Source organism: Neolamprologus multifasciatus, chromosome 5 (genome assembly GCF_963576455.1).
Source record: "Neolamprologus multifasciatus chromosome 5, fNeoMul1.2, whole genome shotgun sequence".
Lineage (NCBI taxonomy): Eukaryota > Metazoa > Chordata > Actinopteri > Cichliformes > Cichlidae > Neolamprologus > Neolamprologus multifasciatus.
This window is the reverse complement of record NC_140443.1, coordinates 5,876,816-5,897,987: the sequence shown is the minus strand read 5'-3', so window position 1 is coordinate 5,897,987 and position 21,172 is coordinate 5,876,816. Positions and strand designations below refer to the sequence as shown.

Genomic DNA, 21,172 nt, shown 5'->3' with positions numbered 1-21,172 from the left:
CAGAAATGATATAATTTGTGTTTAACCCTAGGCTGTATGAGGCTCTGAGTGGTGTACTAATGCATTTTGCAAAGATGGGGCAGACCCTCTCCACAAGCGACTAATTTGAAGTGGCACGCCGCAGAGTTGAAGGAGAGCCAGCGCTATTGCACAACATGCTGAGGTTATAAGGGAGGCTTTATCAAATAACAAACACAACCTCCCTTGTACCTCTGTTTCTTTCTGTTTCTCATATGCTTTCTTTTTATCCTGCAAACGGATGGAAGTGCCGAGTAACTAACTGCCCTCTGAGGCTAATATTTTTTGGGAGGTTGTTCCATATTAATTTGATCCAATAAAAATGTGCTACTGACCCTCCTTGCTCTTGCTCTCTCTATTTCTTCTTCACCATCAAAAAACACTTAATATTGGCAAGAGAGATAACTAATGGAGAAGCACTGTCAACTATAAGAACCACATAATTGCTGCTGAACTTTCAATTGACACACAACAATAAAATCTTCTTAAATAGCTGTCAAACATGATAAAATAGAAAAGTGTTTAAGTGATAAAAAGTGTGTTCAAACTGAGTTGTTTGCTGATATTTCTTTTGAAAATATCTGTATTTGCTGTTGGAAACACAGAAAGAGTTCAGGACCCTGTTGTGGTAATGACATGCAGATGCCATACAGTGAAAACTGTGATCCCCAGTAATGCAGCTGGAAAAAATAAACCATGGTTGCACAAGATAGCTCAGGTTTCCCAATAGTCATCTAGAGTGATGCTGATGTTGATACTGGTGTGTGTGGGTGGAGAAGAGGGCTGGAGAGAGTGGGAGGAGAAAGGATGAACCGGAGAGGAAGAAGCAGAAAATCAAGCTGCATGGGGAAAGAGATGAATCCCACTTTTCAAATTAGAATCCCAAACAAACTTATTGTGTGACAGTGTGAAATTAGAATTACAATGTTATAGGGCTGCGTGATTAATCGTTAGAAAATCACGATCTCGATTTATACTTATGTGCGATCTCATTTCCAAATGACAACGATTTTTAAAAAAAAGAAAAAAAAAAGACGACGACGATTGTACGTAATCTGCATGAAAACAAGCGCTCACTCTTCCTGCTCAACAAATGACAAGGGCGGAGCCTTATACCACGTGATACAGAAGCTGGCTGCTAAAATTAGCAGGGAAAAAACAACGGAGAGCACGTCAGGGATGACGAGAAAGTGACAGGAGAAAATCCGTCCCGGTCAACCACCCAAACATCAATAACGGGAACCTTATACAGCGCTTCCCTATACCCGTCGAACTTCCGCAGGCACAAAGAAATTACGGAGGCTATTACTTATCACCTGACCAAAGATATGGCTCCATCAACACTGTGCAAAACGAGGGATTTAGGAAAATGATCAACACCCTAGACCAGGGGTGGGCAATCTCAGTCCACGAGGGCCGGTGTCCCTGCAGGTTTTAGATCTCACCTTGGGTCAACACACCTGAATCACATGATTAGTTTGTTACCAGGCCTCTGGAGAACTTCAGGACATGTTGAGGAGCTAATTTAGCCATTTAAATCCGCTGTGTTGGTTCGAGGACACATCTAAAACCTGCAGGGACACCGGCCCTCGTGGACTGAGATTGCCCACCCCTGCCCTAAACAAACGCTACACAGTGCCGTCCCACAACTATTTTTCTATTGTTGCACTACCTGCTCTATACACGCAGTGTCGAGCAACGATAGAGACGAAATTTCAAGCAGTACAACATTTTGCGGCAACGACAAAATGTGAGACATTTGTTGTTTTTATGTTTATTTATTGTTTTTATGTTCAGTCTCAACTGTTACGAAGTTGATGTGCAGTTAATAAGCGCAATAAATATTTATACTGGAAAAGAAAATCGTGAGAGAATCGTGATCTCAATTCTAAGCCAAAAAATCGTGATTCTCATTTTATGCAAAATCGTGCAGCCCTACAATGTTATACCGACACACATACAGTATTATTTCCAGAGTCCCTCTGTCGCTTCAAGTTGGGAGCAGCCATGTCTCATAAACACCCGAGCCTTTTCAGCTTTTCTCATTGGCACACCTGTTCAACAACACTTAACAACAGCCACTGGTATTGCTGAGTTACGACTACGTCAAAGAAGCAGAGAGACTTGACAAGGCCCAAAACAGCAGCCAGTCAACTGTTTTTTAATTTTTAATGACTCTTCAGTTATCTACTTTTCTGTGCCCGCTGTCAAAAATCATTATTAGGAGGTGGACAATAGTGCTACTGTGGCTGAATGACAAAACTAATTATTGTTATAGGAACAAGTAAATGGACAAAAAAAAAAAACCCCAGCAGAATAAAGCGTTGATGGATCCTTACAAACTGACTCTAACAATGTTCAAAATAACAAAGGGAGTGCTGATGGCGCAGTCATCCAAACAAATGTGCATTATTCTCAGAATTGTTAGGATCTTGTCACCCACAAATAACTCTGCTGCTAACTCTACACCAGGAGAAGGGGGTGTAAAGAGCATGTGGCGGGTGAGAGTGCATATGGCATTTGTGTGTCCATGTGTGTGTCATTTCAGCTCTTAAATGCTTTTGTGAACATTTCTTAGGAATCCCCTTTTCAAAACAAAAACCTACTGTAAGAGATTGCACACTCTGTGTGAGTCCGGTGTCAGTGTGTTCTTAAGTGTCTTGCCTCGCTGGTTCAGAGTCAATGAGGCTGTGTATTGGAGGCTGGCACAGCTGGTGGGAGCAGGAGAATAACATCTGGACCGTCGTACTCCTGGTGCCATTGTTAATAAGAGGCTGGTTGTGAATGGAGGAGAGTGGAGGAGACAGCTCTCCAGGGTCAATGAACCTTCCTGTCTCTCACTAGAGATCTGCGCTGCAAGTCATACTTCATGCATCACCAAAGTGTCCACAAAAGGAGTTACATGTACACAAGAACATGCTAGCCTTAACTAGGCTGTGTGCCGGTCAGTCAGTCGATACAGAAGACAGCTGCCTGATTTTGGTGAGCTCCTAGAGTTTCTCTAACACAGCCTCAAGTCGTTTGATTGTTTGTTTTTATTTTTTTTATTCTTTTGTTTCTTCAATATTAGATAAGAGAGATTACACCAACTGCCGTTAAGTCTTGCCATTGGGCAGCTATCTTGAAACGCCTCTGGGTGCTTATTCTTTTTTGAAGCATTATCTTAATTTACTTTAATTTTAGTGGTTGCCAGGTAATCAAATCAAATCAAAATTTATTTATATAGCACATATTAAAACAACAGTGTTGACCATAGTACTTCACAGTCAGTAAAGGCATGAGACAGTTAAAACAAACAATAAAAGAGGACAACAAACAATAGGTAACAACACAACAAGCTAGACCAGCCAACTAGACAGAATCAAAAGCCAAAGTAAAAAAATATGTTTTAAGACGTGATTTAAAAGACTGGATATGAAACTGCACCTCTGCCGGACCCTGATTCCTTCCTGGACATGTTTCCCACATCTTCTGGTCTTGGTGAACTCTCTGTTGCCCTGTCTAAACTCCCACAGAAAATCATCTTCTTTGGACAATGGTGTTTCTTTTGAACTTTTGATTTGTACTGGCTAACTGGTGTATTTTTATTTATTTATTTATTTTGTTTTCATTTTTTTTCCTTTTCTTTCCTGTTTTCCTGTTTGGTTTTTGTTTTGTTGTGTTTGGTTTCTGTTTTTTTTTTTTTTTTTCCGTGCTTAAATGTTATTGTTTTTGAATCGTATGTCCTTTGTCTGGTGTGCCGTTATGTAACTTTGAACTTAAAATCTTATAAATAAAAATTAAAAAAAATAAAAATAAAAAAATAAAAGACTGGATAGACTCGGCAGTACGAATATGAACAGGGAGGTCTGGGTGCCATGGATGCAAAGGCCCGGTCACCTCTCGACTTCATTCGAGTCCTAGGTTGTACTAGGAGCCTGTGGTTGGACGATCTAAGTGCTCTGTTGGGATTGTATGAGTGGAGTAGTTCAGAAAGATAGCTGGGCGCTAAATTATTCAGAATATTAAAAGTGAACAAAAGAATTTTAAAATCTATACGATATTTAACAGGGAGCCAATGTAGGTAGGTAATAAAACTGAATTTTAAAAAATCCAATAGCCAACTTTACCCCAAAGTAAACTCTTAAAAAGCTTCTTTTCCCACCCTCAGTTATACGTCTACCACCACCTCTGCTATTAACAAACTCTCCCATAGGTTTCAATTCAGGATTCTACTGTATTCAATGTCTCTGATGATGGTTTTCATGTATCTTGACTCTGAAGTATACTCTGATAACTACAGGCTTTTAATCCATTAATATGCCATCAAGCAACAATTGAGCCAATTACATGACAAAATACACTAAGAGCAAACATTCAGACTTATCTAATAATTGCAAGCTACTGTATGCACTAAATTAACATGGTGCCTATCTTAGGTGTACCTGTGTCAGTGTTGTCCCTGGATCATTAATAACTAATGTTGGTCCAGGTTCAGCACTACAAGTTACCAATCACATTGCTACCATATGATGTCATAGTTTTGTGACATGAAAAAAAACAAAAAAAACTGCTGATCTCCACTCAGAACTGGTCACGTGCAATATTGAACCTTGACCAACATTAAGTATGCTGATCCAAAAACAACATCAACACAGGGATATCAGCTCAAGCAGCTATCATAAGCTTTATGCCAGTTTATTTATATTAATTAAACCTCAGGATATTAGCATAGTCACTCTTAGCAAGCTGTACTGTTAATGTGTGCAACCCCAACGAGATGCTAATGTGAATACTAATTCTTGGTCATAAGTTGGCAACAAATTCAGATATAGAAGTTATTCTTCTAAGTATGTTTGGTTCAGTGCTAACCCAGATTAGTACAGTGTTTCCCGTTCTCATTACATGCCACATGCTTTCACTATCAGTCTATTGCTATCATGCTGACTAAACAAATCTTGCAACAAAATCAAGGGAAGCATCAAAGCTCCTCTCTTATGAAAAACACTCAAGTTAAAAATGCTTGCAGGACAGAATTTGAACATCGAGCCTATTGCTAGATCACGGCACATACTGTTCCATAAACATTGCACGAGACAAAACATAGGTTATGTTTAGTCCTGTCAGGCGTTTGGTTCTATATTCTGATGTGACGAAGAATTAACAGGAGCTAAAATGATATTAGTTGCTCACAGAGTTCATTAAATGTCTGCAGAGTCATAAAGTAAACTAAATCCAACATTCATGCATGAAGCACAATAACAGTAGCTTAATTATTTATGAATAAAGTTATGAATAGAGCCACAGTTTTACAGCTAAGTTGTTTATATACAACAGTCAGAGCTTGACCATCGCTGTCGGCAGCTACGGGTGTAGTGAACTGCATGTAAGTAATAGTTAAACTGTCAAATAAATGTATATTTTTATTTGTACTTAACTTCTGGGACTACCATGAGTTAAAAAAAATAATGATTTGAATATTTGTCTACACGCCCAGTCCAACTTTCCTCTGTTAGTTTCTCTGCATATTAGTCATTGTGTATGGGAGTATTTGCGATAACCAAAGTGATCTAGGGTTTTTGTTGAGTAATCAGTTCATATTTGAATGTGTCTCTCTTTCCAGAGTTTCAAATTTTCTTCTAATGTTCTTTCATGTCCAGTATCTCAGTGTTTCCCTGTTTTCTCCTTCCTCTATCTCATCCATGTCCTGGTGCTTTCTTTGTTAACCTGTCTTAGTGCATCCTTATTATTTGTCTTTTGGCTGTTTTCACTTTGATAGTGATTGTGTGTCATGTTTTTGTATTTACTTCCTGTCTTTATCTTCCTTCCTTTGTAATTTCCCTCATTGAGAACAGTGAGTGTGGGGTGGTTAATTATGGCCCCAGTGCAGTGCTCCCACCTGTGTCTTGTTGTCCAGTCAATCCGCTGTACATTTTTACAGAGAGGGTTAGATCGTGTGCTGGCTTTTGCGGTCTGTGTTCTGCTCTTGCCCACTGTGTTTCCTATAACCCCATCCTACAGCACTACATAGAGGGATAAAACCAACTCACAAATACATTTAATATAAAACTATAAAAGCCTTTTTGCCTCAGGCTTTGTACCAACATTTTTGCTGTGCGCTGTTTAACTAGTTTAATAAGAGAAATTGTACCACCTCATTTCTACTTTCTCTAAGCACAGGAAATAAGTCGACATAGATCGATAGCAAGTCTGGGCTTTTTTCATACCTTGAAGATATTGCATCAATAATTAACCAGGTATTTTGCTAATGAATTGTGGCTGAATGGTACATTTTCAATTCAATTCAATTCAATTTTATTTATATAGCGCCAAATCACAACAAATGTCGCCTCAAGGCGCTTTTCCTCTATAATAACCCATAACCTTTTTTCACAGCCGTGAGGAAAAACCAATTCATGGGAAACTTTACTAAAAAAATTAAAAATAAATGAATAAATACAAATAAAATAAAAAAACAGTTATGAAAAGGCTGACTAGACACTGCATTTCCCAATTTCTATTATACCCTAGCAAGAGTGGGTGTTTGTTCCTTATTGTTTTATCCAGTTGGGTGAAAGGCCTGCAGAAACACATTAAAGTTGAATCGCATTAGTTTCATCTGATCACCTAGGGCAACATGGGGACGGACAGCTTAGCAGAGCGAGGCCCTTATACAAATACACAGCTGTGCATTTATATATAATGCCATGTCAGATGAGTATTTCAAACAGAGGGCTTTTAAACAGGGCAAGAGAGAGAGGAGAGAGAGGTGGGGAGTTTCCAAATGACTGTAAAAAGGCCACGGGGACAGAGCTTTCCATCTTTCTGCTGCCGCGACAAATATGCCTGCACATCTTTTTGCTTTGTCTCCTCTCCCTGCTTCGTCAGCGAATGGCTATAGAAATATTTTGGCAGGCTGCTCTTTGTTTTCATTTTCACAAAAGATGCAGTGAGGGAGCGAAAGGGAGAAAGAGCGAGAGGGAGATCTGCTGGGTAGGAAAGGTAAAGGGATGTTGTCAGAGGTTAGAGGGACATTTGAAAAGAAGGACAAGTACAAGGGTGTACGTGGAGTATGAGGACAGTTTATTGGGAAGTGGAATGAAGGCTAAAAAAAAGCAAAATTGAGGGATCGGGGAAGAAGAAAAGGGTGACCTAGAAGAACTAGTAGAGGATTGAGAGTCAAAAGGAAAGTAAACCAGGTGAGGTGGGATAAAAGAGGCAGTGGAAAAAGGGTTAGAGATATTGGGGTGATGGGTAGAGGGTAAAGCACAAAGTAGGGGAATCAATAGGAAGAGGAGGGGGCAGGTGGAAGTGTAGTAGAGGAGGAGCCTGCCATTCTGGTACCCAACTCCAATCTAAACAGCAGGAGGAAGCTGTAAATCAGACTAATGCGACCAAGCTGTAATTCAGACCAGCAGTGCCAGAGCGCTAGTGCGGGGACCCCGAACGGCGGGAGTGTACAAAATGCTGCCGAGAGGCTTTAATCAGTGCAACGATCCAAAGATACGGTCTCCCCCAATCAGCGGGCTTCCTGTCAGTCACACACGACTGAACCGGACCAATCAGGCTCCACCAAGGTTCCAGACATGCTGGCTGGGCTTTGGGCTGCTGCCAAACAAGAGAATTATTCATCTAAACTGGAAAGGTGGAATGGGCCTTTAATTCAGAGCATAGAGGGAAGAGGTGATAGATTTGTCAAAGGTTGGACATAAAAGACTATGGGATCATGTTCTACAATGGCTCATCAGAAACATATGGTGGAAGATGAGAGACACGAGGGAGCTTTAGAGAAGAACTTAATCGTATTCATAAGGGGGGAGTTCCTGCAAGTTTAAGCACCAGAATATGTGACAGGCATATCTGTTCAGATCTGTTAACAAGAGCTCTTGTGCCAATAAATCTCTCATTAAACACAAGATGAAAAAAATCACACAAAAGCCCCATTATGAGTTTAATCTGACAACTTGTTTAATAAACATAATGATGTTCACAGCTGCTGACTGTCCTAAAAAAACCCCAACCAAACAAAAATAAAAATATTTCCATCGATCTTTGTCTAGTTCTCCATGTCTAACATGTCTAACAGATCTGCTGTTGGCAGTCACCTCTCTAATTACAATTACAACACCCATGGGACTTCCATAATCCTTGCCAGCAATGAGCTACAAAATAGTAAGCGAGATGAGAAATCGCATCAAACTTACCATGAAAACATCATTCGAACTCCGAGCATGTAAAACAGGCAGACAAACTTTCAAATTGCTCGCTATCAGAAGCTGCCTTTTTATACCTGCTTTTCACTCAAAGGGGAAGGAGGGCAATGCATTAACTTAAAAGTGAGCGGAAAATGCAAATGCAGTCCACTTTATCATCAGGCATTCAAACAGACCCTTTCAACTCGACAATCCATAATATTTCAGCTTTGATGATCAGGAAATGGCCGTGGCTCGATGGTAACGCCGAGCTACATTCTGCTCTGGTAGCGGCGTCGTAGTAGAACTAGTGTGACTGGCTGGGCTACACACACCGTGCATGTTAAAGCCACATGCAGAGTCTTGGCAGTAAAGACGCTACAGCAGCAGCCAATCAATAAAACCTTGTTACGCTAATTGCGAGATCATAATCTCCATTCCTACTTCTGCTGAATATCCAAACAGTCACTCCATTAGCCGAATTATTCCCCTGTGCAGTTTCTCCATCTCCACCCCTCCCCCTTCCATTTCCTCCCCGTGTTCTCTTTTCTGTGACATATTTCTCTCAAACAGCAGTTCTGCTAAATTAATTCATAAGTCAGGGAGAAAGACATCAAAAGAAAACATTGTCAAGGTAAAGTGCTGATGAAGTATATACTGTTTCTTTCACTTTGCTGCGGAGCTATGAGAAGGAATCTCTCACAGTGCATTATCTTTGATCGTGTCGCTTCGCACTGCTCTGTTTAGTTATAGCGAGAGGAATCTTACCTCAGGTGATCTGGTCTACTAAGACCTTTATGATACAAAAGCCTCTCTACTTAGGAGGTGCTCTAATCCTTGCCACTGTGGAGATTTTCTCAGTTCAAACCTCCGTGACAACACTAGGAAATACCAGAGCTTCTTCTCGTTGGTTACTCTTTTCTACAGTGATGCCAGGACAATGGCCAGTGGCCACAGGGGCAGACAAAGAGCTTGTTGATGCTAAGACCAGGGTCCATGACCTTGTCATTGAATCACTAACACTTTGTCACTCTGCTTGGGGGGGGAAAGAAACTCTACAGAGAACTAAGGAGGGTCAGACAGCGATGCTCATGGGAACATCGATATGACAATGGCACTGACCCCATTTCCTTGTGACTCATCACTAGAACGTACCCATCTAAGCACCGAACAGTCTGATAAGGTTGCGTTGCCAGATTTACTCACCGGCACCCCGTGAATGACCTATATGAATGTGCAAGACATATAGAAAATTAATTCATGTAGGTAAGCCACGTTAAATAGAGCAATTACATGGTGAAACCGAAGTGAGAGAAAGCCGAGCACTAAAAAACACACTCTTCACAGAGTTTCGAGGCAGAACTGCTGACCCAAATGCATTTAAATGCAACGGGGGTAGAGACTGAAAAAGAGAAACAGTGAGCAAAAGAGCAAAAGAGGGGGAGTCAGAGAAAATGGGTGAAAGATAAGTTGAGGGAGATAATAAAGCAGCAACCACAGAAAAGTCAGCTTTAGGCAGTATGATTAGTTTAAGTTCGAGATAGAACATACTGAGAATAGCAGAGCTCACTGCTGTATACCGCACCCAACTGTTCTGTAAGAATAACACTAATTAATAAAGGATTGTTTTACCTAAACACTTGCAAACAGCACGAGCGTTAATGCAGTTGCTTCTGAGGAACACGAAGCATATACCAGCAGGTATAGAATCGTATTCTTCGTGTCGCATTAGTGCAAGAAATGATTGCACTTTATCAAAACATGCTTTGATAATGTCAATCAAACTGCAGCTTTGTTCCAAATTTAGTGACAAAACACTGAAACAGAAAGCATGCATGGATATAAAACATCCCTTTATTAGTGCTTATGATGTCGTTGATGTGAAATGCATGATGAAAACGAGCTACCGAGTGGTAGTTTGAGAACATTACAACGAAAGAATTAATCGAAGAGTTAATGCATAAAACGAGTGAGGTTACATTTTGTGTGCGCCGACCACAAAGATGGTGTAATGTGAGAGTAAGTAGAATGGGTTAGTGACGATTATTCAAATTGACAAAGTTCAGCGAACCGTCTCAACAAAGGTGCCCTCAACCCTTTATTTACCGTGATTTCTTTCCAGCGCGATCGCACTATTTAAAAATCTGCTTGGATAAAAAAATGTAGCACAGCTAAAGAGGTGCAGATCAGTGATTTTTGGATTTTCCCATCTCTATGTTTTGTTGTCAGAGTGTGTGTCCACCCCTTAGGCCTCCCTGATTCTAGCTGTCAGAGGGAACGAGAGGCTAAACTTGGTGAAGCGGAGAATAGAGCAAGGCACATGTCAAATGTGAGGGGATCTTGAGTAAACAAAGTATAACACAGAGCAAAGCAAAATCGTCTCTCATCCTATCACCGTCTTTCACGCTATTTCCCTCCGTCTCTTTGTCTCCTGCTTCCCTGTTTTCTACCTATCTGCCGCTCACTCTTGTCTTCTCTAACAAACCGCAGCGCTTCCCTCACCCATCAGTAACTGGTGCTGATGTCTAATCAGTCAATCAGCACTACAGTAAAGCCACATGTGCTATATGAAATTAACTGATAAAAGCAGTGGTTAGCAGTTTTTTAGAAAGTGAAGTATCTGCATGACAAATCTGTCAAATAACAGCGCTGTCCCACTTAAAATGACTTTGTGGCAGTCCTAATAGTCTGAGCCTTCTGAATTAACTTTACATGTGTAGAAAAGACAACACAAGCAGCTCTGTGTCCTACTCTGGGCCATCAGCCAAACCTTAACAAACCAGAGCATTAAGAAATTTAGCAAAAAAGCAAATGCAACTGAAACACAGAACTACTGTAGCCTACGGGTTGGTTTTAATAATTGCAATTGACAGGGACAAATTCCCCGCTCCCCTGTGTATGTCAGATGGGCTTATTCCCAAACTCCACAAATCCCCCTGTCCAAACACAACCATATGGTCTCCCAGTTGTTCATGACCAGCTGTGCTACAGTGTATCTGGCAGGGATGCCATGTGCTGTAGAAGAGCAGCGACTCGCCCATTCTAACTTAATAAATTCTTTGTAATGAAGCCAAAACATCTCTTTATGTCGACTTTTGCCAAAATTGTGTGCAAAGAGAATGACTGAATATCAGGAATATAGGGAAGTAAAATTGTATAACGACTCTGTCACTTTACAGTAAGGTCAACGCTCTTTTTATGGGGAATTTGCATAGTTTCACTGGTTTAGCTTCTCTGGTTTCTGTGTACTTAGCAGAAATCTAATCATGATAGGTTAGTACTGTGATAAATTGCTAACCCAGTGCCTACTGCGCTATAAACGTAGCAGCAGTGTTCAGCTTCAACTTATAAAAGACAATGTTTTATGTTTTATATTATGAAGTAACCAATCGTATATTTAATAAACATCATGTCTTATATTTCAAGAATACAGTTCTTTAAAAATTGTGCTTACAGTGCTTAATTTTAAAAGAGGCGTTTGAATAAGCAGATTAAGTAGTCCATAAATTTCATTGTCAAGTACATATGTAAAAATGTTGCATTTATTACTACATTACCAATTTTATTGTTGCTCTTTGAATGATTGTGACATCATTTTATTTGTTTGCATGCAACATATAGAATATAGCATGTTCTGTGTGACATAACTGTGAGTCTAAAGAAGAATAAAATATCTTTAGTCCACTTGCTTTCAGCTTATGTCATATATGTGCGTGGTTCCTTTCAGTAACAGCGATTTATTGTACATTTCAACAAGAGTTGACAACAGTGAAAGAAAAATGGCTTCAAGACTATTTAAGGTCTTCCATTATTAGAAGTTTGGACTCACCTGGTTTGGCGCGAGGAACTCGTGATTGTTTTCGTTCATGTACATGTTGTCACCATCAAACTGTAGCGCAGGGACACAGGGAGTGAGAGAGAGAGAGATGAGAAAACAGTGAGGCAGAGGCCAACGGATCACAAAAGGGATAAAAAAAAAAAGAAATTCTGTCAGTCAGTGCCGATACAGAAAGAGTGTAATACTGCAGCCTAATGACTGCAATAGACCTCGATGCTCCAGTGAATGTCAGTAATTACAGTTCATTAGAGACTTGTATAATTAGGCCCTGTCAAAGCTTGTGTAACTCACACTCTTCCTCTTAGCTTGCCTACAGCCTGAGTGTGTGTTTGTAAGTGTTATGCACACCTAACTGCCATTATTCTCCGTGTGTCATGAAGCAACAAAGGCACAACGGAGTAACAATCGCAACTGCAGCCACCGATGTCTCGTTAGTTGACTACCCAGTTTAACTCAGTCAGTCAATCCTGCACATTTATATTTACTAAAGAAAAGTTTTTTTCATTTTCTTTCCAATCGCTCTAGAATGAAACAGTCTGTTGGTTGGTCAGTGAGTCAACCACTTTTAAATAGTTTAACATGTATGGGACATATTTTCATAAAATAAAGTAAAAATATCTAATATTCAGGGATTGTCCCTCTGGGGAGTTTTGCTCTACCACCATCATTAGGTTATTTTTTTACTTAATGACATTGCCATCGTCAACTACTGCATGCATTTAATGCAAATTAACAAATGTTGATTTGTGTTAAATTAACATTTGCATTTAGTGCAACATCAGTCATCTATGTCTTTCTCAACATTAGCCTGCTAGTACTGCCGTTATTAGTATATTGTTTTGCAAGCCTCTGAGGCTCTGTAGGTGCTGATCTGTAAGCATGAAAGGTTAATCAAAGGCAGCACTGATGGCAGTAAATAACCTTTGTAAGTCAACTATTACGTAGTATTAATCAAGAAACTGATCTACTGTGCTAGAACGTCTGCTCGAACAAGTACAGGAGTTTCTAGTTTAAATGTTAACAAAGACAAGCATTAAAAAATACTTCTGTTAAGATCACACTGTTAAGATGAGACAAGTTTTTCACATGGAATTACATTTAAAAAACAAAAAGATGTAAATACCATGAAATTACCAATTGTTTTTAGCCCCACTTTGAAGCTTCGGCTTTAGCACTATGATCACTGCCATCTATGTGCTTTTTAGAGCCAGAATTCACTACGTCAGGACAAGAGACTCGAGTGCTACCCACGCTGCATCATTAGAATATATGTGTGAGATGCACAGGTCTGCTAATTAATTGCAAGTCCATCCATCCATATTCTGCTTATCTAATTCAGACTGGCAGTTAGGCTGGAACCTACCCCAACTGTCATGGGGCAAGAGGCAGCGTGCAACCTTGACAGGTCGCCAATCTACTGCACTGCTAAAACAGAGACACAAACAACCATTTACACCTAAGTCCAATGTAGAATCACCAATGACTCTAACATCCGTGTCTATGGACTGTGGGAGAACATGTAAACTTCACCTAGAAAGGCCCCAGCCGGCCAGTGGATTCAAACCCAGGACTTACTTGATAACAGGTGATAGTGTTAACCGCCACACCCTTAATTCAAATTAATATAAATATAAAAAGAGAATGTGGAACAAAACTTGTATAGTCTGTTTGCACAACTAACCACACTGTCAGAAAAATTCAGATCATTGCATTAAAAGCTGTCTAAAAGGCACCGACATCACAAACAAGGTCACTTACGTTCTCTGCCGTTAAACTTGTTATTTAACCAGTTTCACAGTTTCAGTCTGTGGGGACCGACCTGCTTTGGGAACCAGCCTCAAGTGGACCTTTTAAGAAGTACACTTTTTGGCACTTCTGCACACTTGCAAATTTTTCAGACCCACAAGTTGCTGATCGTTAGGGATGGGTATCGTTTAGGTTTTATCCGATACCGGTGCCAAACCGGTACTTTTGAAACTGTGCCGGTGCTTAAACGGTGCTCGAACCGGTGCTTAAAGAATGGAGAACACAAAATTGGTCCAAAAACCTCTCATGTTCAGCTGTTTTTTTTGTAAAAAGATAACAATGTTAGCCTTTTCTGCAGCTATGGGGCATATATGGTATCACTCTTGGCTGGAAGCAGTGCTTAAACAATGGAAAAAACACAAACTTTGTCCAAAAACCTCTCATGTTTAACTTTTTTCCACTTTTTCTTTGGTTTTGTTTTAGCCTTTTTAGCCAGGGTGAAGGGAGTATCTGCCATCAAACAAGAAGACAGCCGCATGTAGCTATGATGATGTTTGCTAGTTCACCTTACATGCATTAATGTAATAACGTGGTTAGCCTACTCAACGTAAATTACACACGAACAACATTAAGCTACTCAAGCAGAGAAGAACGGCTGCTGCTGCATCATCATTCGTCATCATTTCTGTTACACTGGCAGGGCTAGGGGCCAGGACTCTCCTCTTCGGGTTCTTGGGTGTTTTTGGATGTTGCAAACTCCGGGTCCGATAACAGGCACCACACCCGCAGTAGATGTGCTCGGTGTGAGGTATTGCAGCAAGTTATCAAATACGGCGCATTTTTCGGCTTTTAAAAAAAACGCTATGCGTCGCCAGGTGTTTCATCGGATTTGAGGTGTTACCTCCTTTGACAGTATCACAGTATCACCTTAAAGCACTTGTTGCAGGCTGCTGAGTTTGCTTATTTTGCTGTGAAGTACAGCCAGACTTTGACCGCTTCGCCTTGGGCATTTTTAATCTGTAGCTCTGCTCTAAAAGAACGTACGTACCTGGGCCCGCCTACTATCCTCGGAAACGTAAAATGATTGGCTAGAATTCAAAGTGTATCACAGTTCAGGAAAAAAAAGCACCGAAATGTGCGCTGCTTTTCGGTCTGGTTACTACCGTTTATGTCAGAACCGGTGCCGGACACCGGTACCCATCCCTACTGATTGTCTTTGTTTATATTGCTTGTTATATTTGCAAATAAAAAATCCTAAATGTAAAGCAAAACATTATCAAATTTATCAAATTATGATATGACACCAGCCTGTCACGTAATAACCCAAAACAGCATGAAAAACATGACAAAAAACATCCCAAGCCAACATTTTTACCAACCCTGCCACCTATTTAGTAATCCACACAAAGAGAACAGCCTTTAGCTTGTTCTGCACTTTGCTAGTTAAATCAGGACAGGACAGCCCAGCGATTTCATAGCTCAGAAATACCAAGCTAAAGAAGCCTAAAGGGGAGGCATAGGCTAGAGAAAAGGTGACAGTTTGAGGTTATGGAGAGGCGATGAGAACGACAAGGGTGTATCCTGGAGCTAATGGGGAAGGGGATAGCGATCTTGTGCAAGTAGGAGGCCAACTAGGGAACATACTGTAGGTATTGGGGGGGGGGGGGGGGGGGGGGGGGGGGGGGGGGGGGGGGGGTTAGAGAGATACATTTTAAAAAAGCACAGGGAGCATGAATGACACTGACATAAAGGAGGGGAGGAGAAGGGCTGTAGCTGCAGTAGTGGCGACAGAAGCCTGTGGTTGTTCTGGCTGTACAGTGATTAACACTGGGGTCACAGCCAGAGGCCGCAACTCGAAAGACACAGGCGTATAAACATGCGCACACGCGCATGCTCGCTCACACTCTCCCAGAGGCCTTCCCTCCCTCTCTGTCTGACACTATTTGGCACCAACCATTTATGAGAAAACAAAACACACCTCAAGACAGCTAGTAGTGGCCGAGATGAATTACTGTTGCTACTGTAAGGTCAAATAACGTGACTGGTTTGTGCCTACAGTGAGTCAGAGTGGGGGGGTGTTTCTCAAGCTCTGGCATGGTGACTGAAAATGGACCCAGGTCTTATTGTAGCACTTTTTCACCACATGCAAAGTGTTGCAGGGACCAATTTATGCAAATCACTTGTTCTTTTTATCAATTCTGGGATTTTCTTTTCCTTAACATTCCAATATTTCCATTTAAGATATACTCAGATTCAACACCAGCACAGTTTCCATTAACATTTATTTCCATCTTCATACATATTGAGGGCAACAAACAAACCAAAGTACAAAGGCAATTCCTTGCAACATTATTCAATTCGAAGCCCCAGTTCCATTCCCATGTTATCATTCAGCCTCTGATGGAACTGTTACTTCTAGTGCAATAATTTCTGCCTGATAGCACTATTAGTTTGCAGAAGGAGCAATCATTGTATTCTGCAATGAAAATACAATCACTTTCTTGCTCTTGGAGAATGATTTTACATGCTGTCCTACTCACATTGTGCTAGGTGTCTTAGAATAGTTTATTTTCACAACTGCAAACCAGATCTCAATGAGCAAAACAGGCTAAGTGCAAAACAATTATATCAAATGTCAAAGGAGCAAACTGAGGTCTGCAACTGTGCTCTCGCTACACAATGGGAGGAGTCTCCAAGGGCAGAGCTGTTAAAATAATAAACACCATCTAAAATCAGAGGAAAAGGTAAAAATAATCATTTCCTGGTACTGTGAGGTTAGCAACTGGTGAGTGTACTGTACACACAGTTTTTACAAACCTCGGTTGTCATGCTGTGCTGATTTTTATTTAATGTTCTCACTTTAATCTGGAGTACGTCAAAGAGATTAGATTCACTTGGCTGAGGAACCAGCTCACCTGAGTAAAGACCTTTAAAAAAAGGTTAGAAAACCTACCAGTTAACACATTATCTCATTAAATTTTATTTGTTTAGAAAGAAGTAAGGACAAGAAGTTTTAGCAGCAATTATTTTTTTAGATGTGTCCTGTCTTTATGCTACGCTAAGCTAACCAGCTGCTCTTGCATACCTTTTCTTTTGTGTTATTAAAGGCCAAACTCAATTCTAATCTTTCTGAATGAGCTTCGTTCAGCCAAGCACCTAGCTGAAGTGTACTTGACCAAGACTCTGAAGGCCTAATTTGATGCTTATCTCTAACCACTGACCTCTGACTGCTAGCCTCCAAGACCTTTAACTGACCACTGAGATTCATTTCCTCATTTCAAACAGAGAGAAGACAGACAAGGGCTCTGACGTTAGAGTAGATGATGCTAAAAAACACGTAATTCATTATAATAAAGGCCTTTGGCAAACATTTAATCTACTAAAGTAATCAGGAAATAAGGGATGAAAATAAAGGAAAAATAAGTTGAAAAGTATACCAGATCTTGACTTTGTATAATCTGACTCTTAATTCAAAGATGTTTTCCCTAGAAGTCATAATGTGTGAACATAGAAGTAGCGGATATATGAGGAAAAGGGAGGTTTGTAAGAGAACAGCATGCATGTCGTGTCTCTCTGTGTTTGCTTTCCTGTGGCTTCGAGGTCATTAATCATAGCGGTCAAATCTACAGCAAAACAATTGAGCAAAGGAAAACACAGACAGAGAGAGAGAGGTTGAAGGGAGGAGGAAAAACAGGGTGAAGGTGGGAGAGGTAGAAAGCTACAGGGAGACAGAAGGGGAGAAAAATTTTTGAAAAAGATTGAGGCTTGAGAAAGAAAAGGGACAAGTTAGGCCTGTAGAACCGATGCAGCTAACACCAGCTTCTTGTTTGCATAGCAGAAATGCAAATAGAGAGCGAGGGAGAGAATGGGAGGGAGAAAATAAAGTGGGAGAGATGCTATAAATAACTTTGTGTTTGCGTAAAGCCAAACCAATGTCAGTTTGATGCAGGAAGTGCACCACAGTTGCAGAGGTTATAGAACAGTTGACTGAAACGCAGCAAAGCCTTCAAACGTGGATTCACACCTTTAGTTGAATCTAGTTTCATCCATTCATTAAATTATATTTTTATATGGGATAAATGAGATTTAGGATTTTTTTTTAACTTTTAAATAACACTGGATTTGTTTTTTAATGGATAGTAGATACAGTAATCTTCTGTAAGGGATAAATTATATTTGCCTTTATTTGTTATGTTCGATGGAATGAATGCAAATGGATAATGAACTTTCACAGTATCAGTTCTCTGTCATATTTCAGGTTTATACATAGCAAGTAATTTTATATTTTATAGTAGATATATAAATCTGTGTTAATGTACTTTAAATATTTCTGTTTTTTGTTTAGATAAGCATAGATTATATTGAGGATGCAAGTAAAACATCATGTTTTCATGTAGCACTGGGAAGCAGATGGAGGAGTATGAACTGAGATTATTCTAATTCATAGACAAGAATAAATATTTGTATTTTTCACCACAATCACTGTCCAAAAACAACTGCATTGTCATACCATTTGTACCCAACGGTTAAATGTCACAAACATTTTTTTTTATGTTTACAGAACTTAAAAAAGGGTCAACAAGTTTTATGCTGAAATTCAACTAAATCAAATCAGTAATGAACAAAGGAGAACTCGACAGAGCTCGACAGATATAGGGCTGATTTTAAGACCTATATTCATACCGATACTTGGTGATTTAAAAATGTGATACATAGGGGTGCAACTATACACAAAATTCACGGTTTGATATTTTTTCGATACAAAAAACTGTTCATGCCTTTTTAATTTGTCATTTATTAAAATTATAAATATATATTTTAACTCAAAAGTACAGTTTTTAAATTTAATGTTGCTGAAACAAAGTAATAAAAAAATAAATCTATCTGATCGAGAAATCACTCATCTTTGGAAAAGAGAGTTTATTACAGAGAAATGTCTCTTTCCAAAATAAAAGCTACACTATACGCTTCTTCTGGGCTATATTCTCAGCAGCATATTAAACATATCAGGTCCCCATAAGGAGAATCATGTGCTAACGGCTGTCTAAATGACTCGGCTAAAGTTTGTAGCATGCGTGCTTGTTGTTTTTGTCTGCTTCCACTTGTCTTTGCACTAGGATGATGTTGGAGTAAATGCTCAGTCATATTCGTTGTGTTCCCACTAGTGCTGTCAGCGTTAATCTCGTTGAAATTACGTTAACGCCACAACACGGCAAATCTCCGTTAACGAGCTACCGCGGATGGCCCCGTGTGTGGGGCTGGCCAGCCAACACGTTAACGAGCTAACTGCGCTAACGCACTACTTCCCACCAATGTAATTGAGCATTGCGTGGCACATCCGACATACTGTTTTACTTTTGTCCATGACACGCTTACCTTCAGGGTCATACGTCACATGAAAACCAAAATAGTTCCAAACGCCAGATCTGAATGAGGGTGGGGGAGGTTCAATTTGCCATGCAAGGAGAGCTTAACTTCTGTCTCGCTAGCTTGCCGTGCGCTCAGTGAATCTGCGTTCGACTACTCCACCTAGGCTACACTGTCGAGCGCAGATCCACTGAGCGCACAACACAGACAGCATCGTCAGAAGGAAAGTTGATAAAATAAATTAAAAATTTTGTATTGTTCGATACATATGCCTACCGAAGCGAAAGCACTGTATCGAAGTGAGACTCTGCTTTGATCAGGTGGTTGTTGTGTTTGTGGCGTTCCAAACAATTGTTGTCAATATGAAAGTTGTAGAGTGTTCCTCTAGGCCATAGGTGTCAAACTCTGGCCCGCGGGCCAAATTTGGCCCACAGCCTAATTACATTTGGCCCGCAAAGCCATACCAAATTACTATTAGAGCTGGCCTACTGGTATTATACAGCTAATATATATATTGTTTAGTATTAAGCTTTGCTTGTTCCATATTCAGTTTTTCAGCAAAACGTGTTTGAGTCCATAAGAAAAGATTCATTCTTATATCTGGAGGAAGATTTTTTTTCAATAAATATTAATGTTAGCCCGCGACTTTGTTCCAGTTTTGAATTTTGGCCCACTGTATATTTGAGTTTGACACCCCTGCGTCTAGGCAATATCAACACTTGTAACACAGATGAGGGGTGTTTCTCCTGTCTGTTCTTTACAGACATTTATTTTTCATTTATCAGGTGTTTAAAAAGCTGATACCAATAACTGGCAATTAGCTGACAGTGGCCAATAACACTGGGCTACCAAAATACTGGTCGGACTATGCTGAAAAGTATTCGCCAGTGCTGAGTACTGCTTAGATATGAAAGCTGTCTTTTACCCAAAATTAAAATCTGTACAGCCTCAATATGTTGGACTCAAGGGGGGTTTATCCATTTATTTAAATGGATTCCTTAAGTTCATGGTCAACTCACTAAGCATTTTGAGATCACTTTTATAGCAAATCCCAACTACTGTTACTATATAACTACACGACGTTCTTTCCTACTGTCCTGCTAACCTGTATTGATCTCGATGGTTTTCTCATAAGGTTACTGTGAGCCCAGCCGTGCTTTCCTGTATGTACTGAATACAAAATAACAGAACCCTTAAATGCAGCCAGAGATGTTTGAAATTTACAGAAAGATGAAACAGCAGAGATGTGAAGAAGAGGACTTTACCCTCCTCCCAGTCTTTTTCAGGGTTACAGCATGAGCCTCCCTAGTTTTCCACGCCAGCGTAACTAATCGCATGTCAGTCAATGTGCCGATGGAAAGAGGCAGCAGTCAAAATACCTGTGTCAGGACTGTGGTCATTAGAGCATTCAATGACTCACTGGCAGGCACATATACACGCAAACAGACACACAAACATTAACGCACACACACACACAGACATAACCAAAGTGCAGAAAATAAGTGGGATGGTGTGATATAAAGCAGTATTGGACTGCATGTGTTCACGTGTGGATATCTCTGCTGCTACATATATGGGCTTCTCTGGTTCGTATGTTCGCACACACACATACGACATGAGCGTGGGTGCATTATGTTTTAAGAGCTGGATGTATGCATTCTGCATCCTGGCCTTTGTGTTTGTGCACTGTCTCCTGTTCCATAACACACACATTGATCCCAGTGTGATAAAGATAACGAAGTTAGCCCTTTCATAATATTTATTTTCCCATAACAGACCTGCTCAGCCACGCCCAGTCATATAACTGCATGCAGATGAAATGTGGTCTTCATTACCTGAGAGCCTTAACACAGAAACTAGTGAGGAGAAACAGAATTGCCCTTCTTTCTCGACTGAAAGAGCACGAAATGAATTGAAGCAGCTGAGATTTTTTACATTACCATGACAAATACATTGAAGTGGGGAGGAGAGAGCCAAAGGGAGCGGCAGAGAGAGAGACATGATGGTAGACAGAAAAGGGCAGACCAGACAG

General features: G+C 40.2%; 1 protein-coding gene across 4 annotated transcripts in view; it reads right to left on the bottom strand.

Annotated features, from left to right (window-relative positions):
- Window positions 1–21,172, bottom strand: part of tox2 (TOX high mobility group box family member 2) — a 112,993-nt gene that overhangs the window by 33,364 nt on the left and 58,457 nt on the right. For all 4 annotated transcript variants that reach the window (XM_085161042.1, XM_085161041.1, XM_085161040.1 and 1 more), the window contains exon 3: window positions 12,019–12,078. In XM_085161042.1, the coding sequence (XP_085017168.1) occupies window positions 12,019–12,078 (60 nt within the window). The remainder of the gene's footprint in view (window positions 1–12,018; window positions 12,079–21,172) is intronic.